Source organism: Apodemus sylvaticus, chromosome 10 (genome assembly GCF_947179515.1).
Source record: "Apodemus sylvaticus chromosome 10, mApoSyl1.1, whole genome shotgun sequence".
In the NCBI taxonomy this organism is placed as follows: Eukaryota; Metazoa; Chordata; class Mammalia; order Rodentia; family Muridae; genus Apodemus; species Apodemus sylvaticus.
The window spans coordinates 5755200-5762661 of NC_067481.1; the positions used below are offsets into that span (position 1 = coordinate 5755200).

General features: G+C 51.4%; 1 protein-coding gene across 1 annotated transcript; it reads left to right on the plus strand.

The window, feature by feature from the left end:
- Positions 1-217: 217 nt before the first annotated feature.
- LOC127695197 (alpha-N-acetylgalactosaminide alpha-2,6-sialyltransferase 1-like) lies at positions 218-6953 on the plus strand. The gene is given in 9 exon segments (XM_052197160.1): positions 218-333; positions 3324-3810; positions 4607-4775; positions 4867-5038; positions 5614-5752; positions 6037-6140; positions 6336-6425; positions 6512-6611; positions 6762-6953. Coding segments are annotated over 9 exon segments (1569 nt in total).
- The last annotated feature ends 509 nt before the right edge of the window (positions 6954-7462 follow it).

Consider the following 7462-nt stretch of genomic DNA (forward strand, 5'->3'; position numbering starts at 1 on the left):
GCCTAGGGTCCCTCCCATTCGAAATGACACCTATTTGAACAGAAGGTCTATCTCTTCCTTGAATGTTTCACCCTTCTTTTATCTCTTCTGCTCTTTGGAGCACCTCAGAGACAAAGGGCAGGGCTCTGTCGCCCTCCCCTGAACGAGGAGGCCATCTGACTGCTGCTGTCAGAAGCTTGCTCTCATCATACATGCTTCTAGGGACCAGCCGCCCACCATGAAGAGAAGGTGTGGAGGACTTTGCCAGAGGCAAGCTTTCCTGCTTCTGACTCTGTTGGCATTGCTTTTCATTCTGCCCTCCTTTATTAAGAAGTCAAGCACAAAGGATTTCAGGTAAGAAGATGCCAGTGCTGTGACCCCCAGGAAAAGCCCCCGAGGGGAGGCCTGAGGAGCCCTGAGCCACCTAGAGGTTCCATGTGTGTTAAGGTCAGGGGTCTCATAGAGAGCCCTGGAAGGAGCTGGTGGTGTGGACCAAGGTGCCAGGGACACCAGGAGGCTTGAGTGCAAAGGCAGGCAAGAGGTGGGGGCTGGGGGTGAAGGGTGGGGGATGGGATGGGAAGCAGGCAGGAGTTGGGGACTCTGGGCTGAGTCCACAGAGGGCAGGCAGACACAGCACAGCTCAGGCAAGTTACCCCCATGGGCTGGTGAGTACTAGGGCAGCTGAAGTGCCGCTGGCTCTTACACTCTACTCCCCTAAACCCCAAGCACAGACCTAGCCTGTGGGTTTCCCATGTCTCAGAGGCCTTCTCACCCTGAAAAGTGAGTCAGAAAAGTCAAGACTGCCCACTGGCAGGGTGGAAGGGGAGCCTCCACATCTTGGCCCCATGTGAGCTCTCCACAAGGACTTCTAGAACATTTCACACATTTCCAGCAGTGATACCTCTTTTACAGACTCAATGAAATAGCTTCTTTTTTTTGTTTGTTTTACTGCTCAAATAGGCAGACACACAATATCTCACTATATAACCCAAGATAGCCCATTGATGATCCTGCCTTAGCCTCCCAAGTGCTGGGATTATAGGCATGCACTACCACTCAAACCTAGAATGAGTTTTAATCAGCTGAAGTTACTGTGACCTGAAGCATGTTCAATACAGTGAATATAATTAAGTTCCAAATGATTGACAGAGCAAACAGTTGCTGTGGAGAGAGGTCTCTGGAAGAGAGAGAGTCTAGGAGGCTCTGTGGAAAGCTTCAAAGACAGTATGCAGTTTGGGTGAGTGAGCAGTAAATGGGCGGCAGGGGAGGGAGAGTCTATAGAGAATGGGCCACATAGAAATCTCATCAGCCTTCCTCAGTGGGGACGTCTCATCCCCACTGTGGAGGGCATCCCTGCTAGCCCAGGAGAAAGGTGGGGTCAGGGGATGGTGGCAAAGGACTTTTAGGGCAGAAAGGCAGCTTCCAGAAGGCAAGGGTTTGGACCATCCAGAGCAATAGATAATCAAGGGCAGGGGTGGAGAGATTGCCTAAGCAGCTAACTCTGGCAGGAAGTGCTGAAACTTGAGCCACTGAGGCCCAGGGAGGGTCTGGGACCAGAAAGATGTGAACTTCAGGAGGTAGTTTAAGGGAGTGGTAGGAGGAAGAGGGGACACAAAGGTGACTACAGGTTTTACAGCTTGGAGGGGTCACCATGCTGCTGCCGGGACGGAAGAAGGAAAGCAGCAAAAGTAAAAACCAGATAGCAATAGACTAGTGGGGTGGGGCAGGCTATGACCTCGAGCGCTGGGGTGCTGTGTCCTGAGTCTGAGGCCAGCAGTCACCACTTAGAACCAAGACCCAAAAAGAAAGGAAAAGCTTTGCAGGGACTGGGGAGATGGCTTAATTAGCCAAGTTCTTGCCACATAAGCATGACGATCTGAGTTCGACTCCAGCACTCATGTGAAATCCAGGCATGGTGGTGAGTTCTCAAAACCCTGGTGCTGGAGAGGCAGAGAAAGGTATATCCTTGAGGATCAATGGCCGGCCAAGCTTACTTAGCAAGCTCTAAGCCAATGATAGACTCGGTCTCAAAAAGCAAAGAAGATTACTAAAGAAACACCACAGGCCAACCTCTGGTCTACACACACACACATACACCTACACCTACACACACAGAGATAATTCAATAAAGTTTAAAATGCCGAAAGGGAGCTGTGAATGATTTACATTGCTTTATAAGGCTCATTAGGAAAGTGACGACACCCGTTTTTATGATGTCAATTCAGAATGGGAGTCATTTTCTACGTGATTTTGATCTTTACAACTGTACAAGACACATGTTTGCACACCTATTCAAGGATGGAGGATATGAGAGCCATAAAGGTCAGTGATGGTCCTACCCAACATGGAGGCTGCAGAACACAGGGATCCTGGCCGTGGGTGACATTTGTTCTCCCTTTCTTTCTGGCAAGCTCTTAAGAGATGCAAAGTCTATCAGAAGAGAGCAAAACATGTCGCTAAAGACCATGAGGGACTTGGTGTTTATTAGTCTGCTGTTGTTATTAGTAATGAGGAGAAGCTGGACACTTGTTACAGAAGAAAGGGGGATAGTTACATCAAGTAAGGGGCCTGCCAGAAGATCCTGGGGACAGGAGCATTTCTGTGGTGTCCAGAGGCCACTTCGGCAAGCAGGGATATTGCAGTCTAAGGAGGCAACAAGCCAGGATCTACTCAGGAACGAGAGATTCATGGGAGACTGAGCAGACCTGAACCCAAGAACTACGGGACTTCTGAGTTTTATTCTGTTTGTGTGTAAGACATAGGCAGATGGTAAAGTTATTGGTGCACAGACGTGAGGACCTGAATTCGAGTCTCAGCACCCACAGGCACCAGCCTGTAATCCTGATGTTCAGAGGATCAGTGGGGTATGGTGGGCCAACTACTCAAGTCAGTGAGCATCAGGTTCAGTGAGAAACTCTGTCTCATAAAAAATGTGGAGGATAAAACAGGAAAACATGTGGGCTTGCAGGCACATGAATGGCTGTATTTGTGGTGTATTGTTTTTCTAAATATGGAAGTTGAGGATTTCAAACCCATGTGTGCTGCCAGGTGGTGGTGGTACACGCCTTTAATCTCAGGACTTGGGAGGCAAAGGCAGGCAGATTTCTGAGTTCGAGGCCAGGCTGGTCTCCAAAGTGAGTTCCAGGACAGCCAGTGCTACACAGAGAAACCCTGTCTCAAAAAAAACAAAAACAAACAAACAAACAAACAAACAAAAATCAAACCCATGTGTACATCCTTGCAGAGTAAGCACACTAACTCACTGAGCCATCTCCTCAGCCTGCTCATGATGTTTGTGACCGGTTTATATAACATGCAGCCTTTATCACCTGTTCTCTGTCCAGGTACCAGTTTATAGAGAACAATGAATCAAGTCTGCAGGAGGTTCGACAAAAGGCCAAACACCAAGGACCCATCATGTCACTTCAGGAGGAGACAACTTCCCTCAGGACAAAGGAGGTAGACCTGAAGAAACAGGAGAGAGAGGCAGCCCAAGGAGAGCGAGGAGAGGGGGAGAAGAGGCAGTTGCAGCCTGTAAATCCAGCATCAGAGAATCCTCAGAGCAAGGCGGAGCCAGCTGCAAAGATGCCCATTCCAGAACGTGTGGACAAAGTATCGAGAGCTACAGGAGCACCGTCAACAAGGCAGAGACCATTGGCCACAAGAGCTGTCCTAGCCGAGGAGAAGGTGGTCCAGGCCACCCCCTCCCCTGCCTCTTTCCCACACCCCACCACACGAAGAAGACAAATGCTGAAGGCCTCGGACTTCAAGTCTGAGCCTCGGTGGGATTTTGAGGAGGAATATAGCTTGGATGAGGGCAGCCTGCAGACGGTGAGTCTGGACCTTCACTGTGCTTCTGTACTATGCCACCATCCCAAGCAGCCAGGCTCAGCATTCAGTCATAGCCTTGACCTTCCTGTGCTCGGCCTGACGCTGGCTATTGGCCCATCCTTCCTCCTTAGAGAAAGTCAGGGAGGAGAAGGAAGGTCCAGAATCAAGGTCTGGACAACTCAGAAAGTTGTGGCTGGAAGGGATTTGTCCGGGAACCCTCGAGGAAGACCTGGGGCAGGTCAACATTCAGTGAGAAGGGAGTGTGGCCAGTTCTGGGGTCCAGAACAGGATTCCTTATTCTATGGTCATGGGACACAGACAAGGAGACACAGCCTAGGGCCCAGCTGCCCCCCTCCCAGGAACACTGCCACCCCTGGAAAGGCCACACAGGAACCTTCACTGTCCTCCAGGCTGAAAAAAACAGCAAGCGCTCAACCCCATGTCACCTCCCTAATCCCTTGCCCAGATGGAAATACTGAAAACCTGCTTGTGTATACACGCAGAACAGGGTCACATCCCAACAGAACACTGCATGCACATGTGGCCATCAGAATTGTAAGGTATAGCTGTGTAGGAGCTGAGGGGACACGTTTCCTGGGACCAAGGTGGACCCAGTTATGGAGAGTTAGGAAGTCAGACCATGGAGTCCAGAGTGAAAGAGAGAGTAGGGGGCACAAACTTTCAAACTGCACCCCCCCCAGCCCAGCCTCTGTCATCAGGAGCCCATCCGTAGCTCCTGGCTCATGGTTTCCTGGGCTGCTCCATTGCCTGATCTTACCTGTCTTCCTGCACATAGACCTGCCCTGACTCTGTGAAGATCAAGGCTTCCAAGTCACCATGACTAAAGAATATCTTTCTGCCCAATCTCACGCTGTTCCTGGACTCTGGACGCTTCAGCCAGAGCGAGTGGAGCCGTCTGGAGCACTTCGCACCTCCCTTTGGCTTCATGGAACTCAATCAGTCCTGTGAGTCCCTACCTCAGGGCAGAGGGTGGTGGCTTCCTGCCTTGGGTCAGCCTCCTTCCGGGGCTCTGAATGGAGCCCTGCCCTGTCCCAGTGGTACAGAAGGTGGTGACCCGCTTCCCGCCGGTACCGCAGCAGCAGCTCCTCCTGGCCAGCCTCCCCTCTGGGTTCTCCAAGTGCATCACCTGTGCTGTAGTCGGCAACGGGGGCATCCTGAATGATTCACGGATGGGCCAAGAGATAGACAGCCATGACTATGTTTTCCGGTATGTTCTCCCTACATTGCCTGGCAATATGTGCTATTATGGGATACTTGATAAGTGTCTGTGGTGGTTTGAATAGGAATGGCTCTCAAAGACTCATCAAGGTGAATGCTTGGCCCATGGGGAGTGACCTGATTAGGAGGTGTGGCCTTGTTCGGGTAGGCGTGGCCATGTTTTAGAAAGTGTGTCCCTGGGGGTGGGCTTGGAGGTCTATGTTCAAGCTATGTCCAGTGTGACACATGGTTTCCTGCTGCTGCCTGTGGATCAAGATGTGGCACTCTCAGCTCCTCCAGCGCCATGCCTGCCTGCCATCTGCCATATTCCTTCCCTGATGATGATGGACTAGACCTCTCAAACTGTAAGCCAGCGCAATTAAATGTTTTCCTTTATAAGGGTTGGCATAGTGGTCACAGTGTCTCTTCACAGGTATAAAACCCTATCTAAGACATGTGCCCCTATCTTCATCTAGGAAATGGAGTGTGTCTACAATTCCTGCCGTCTGATTCATCTTTCTTACATATCTCCACAAAAAATGTGTCTCCTCCACTCACATCATCTGGTTCGATCTTTCTATGCAGACTGAGTGGTGCCGTTATTAAAGGCTATGAACAGGATGTGGGGACCCGGACATCCTTCTATGGCTTCACTGCCTTCTCTCTGGTCCAGTCTATCCTCATTTTGGGTAGAAGAGGTTTCCAGCATGTGCCTCTGGGGAAGGTGAGAAGCAAGGAATGGGCGTGGCCACACAGCCCCCTTGACAGCGGAGACCAATGACTGCCAGTGGGCGTGGCCACACAGCCCCTTGACAGGGGAGAGTTATCAGTGCCTTCTTTGTGCCTGGAACCTGGCTCATCCCAAGCTCTGTTCACAGGAGGGCAAGGGCAGTGACAACACCCGCTCAGGCCATGGGAGATCCAGAATCCCCAGTGAGAGGCAGGCCACCCTCGGCCCAGGCTCCTCAAGGCAGTTCTGGACCACTCCCATTTGTCTTTGGTCTTCAGGACATCCGATATCTCCACTTCCTGGAAGGCACCCGCGACTACGAGTGGCTGGAAGCCATGTTTTTGAATCAGACCATGGCAAAAACCAAACTTTCCTGGTTCAGGTACCCACTTCCCTCCTCCTGCCCCTGAAACCCCAGGCACACTGAGAAGTGAGTGACTGACTTCAAAAGGGTTAGTCAGGTAGGACTGCCTCTCTGCCTCCTGGAGAAGGGATGGCGGTCACGCCGTGACCGTGACTTGGCCTCCAGCGGGCCAGGTAGGAGAACAGGGCCTGAGAAATCCATCTCTGGCCACAGACACAGGCCCCAGGAAGCGTTCCGGGATGCCCTGGACTTGGATCGCTACTTGCTGCTGCACCCAGACTTTCTCCGTTACATGAAGAACAGGTAAGGGCAGGAAGCCCACAGAGGGGCCGTGGGCCTCACATCCTTTGCTGGCTCCTGACTGTTGGGAATCTGGGTATTCTGAACAGGTTTCTGAGGTCAAAGACCCTGGACACTGCCCGCTGGAGAATATACCGCCCCACCACTGGCGCCCTCCTGCTGCTTACGGCCCTTCATCTCTGTGACAAGGTGAGGCTGCAAACCTCTGACAGGAATGGGGGTGAGCATGTACACCCAAGGGGTCTGTATCCAGAGCCCTAGGGCCAGGACCAGGACAAAGGGACAGACTGCCCCAGGAGGCAGGCCCTGCAATCCCGGCTCCTCCTCCATTTTCCACAGGTGAGTGCCTATGGCTTCATCACGGAGGGCCACGAGCGCTTCTCTGACCACTACTATGATACATCGAAGAAACGGCTCATCTTTTACATAAACCATGACTTTACCTTAGAGAAAAAGGTCTGGAAGCGACTGCATGATGAGGGCATCATCTGGCTGTACCAGCGCCCGCAGAGTGACAAAGCAAAGAACTGACCAGGGCCTAGATCTGGGGTCCCCCTCGATCCCTCACAACACAGGATGTAAGGGTTCCTCAGATGCTCCTACCCATGTCCCCACACTCAAACCTGCTGCAAGCCCTTTGACAATCTCATGGAACAACTGTGTGTGACAGGGGTTTAGAATCACCGCAGGGTCTGGCCATTTCTTGCTCAAACCCCACAGTTACAATTTGACCCAAACCACAAACAATTTAGTTCACTTACTTTACTCTTCAAACACTGCCTTGAGAATTTTGGACTCTGGAAAGCAAAATAACAGTAAAAGACAAATCGAGGTGCTTGGTAGTGGGTGGGAGAGAAACAAAACAAAACACTACAAATCAAATCAAAACAAAACAAAACAAAGCCAACTTTATTTAGACTTAATGCCCTGCCCTGTAGGGTACCATAGAGCCTAAGATTTGCTCAGATAGTGCAGTAGTGACTCCGGCTGCCAGGAAGCAACACTGGGTGCCAGAGCGTGGTTTGACCTTTGCAGTGCTT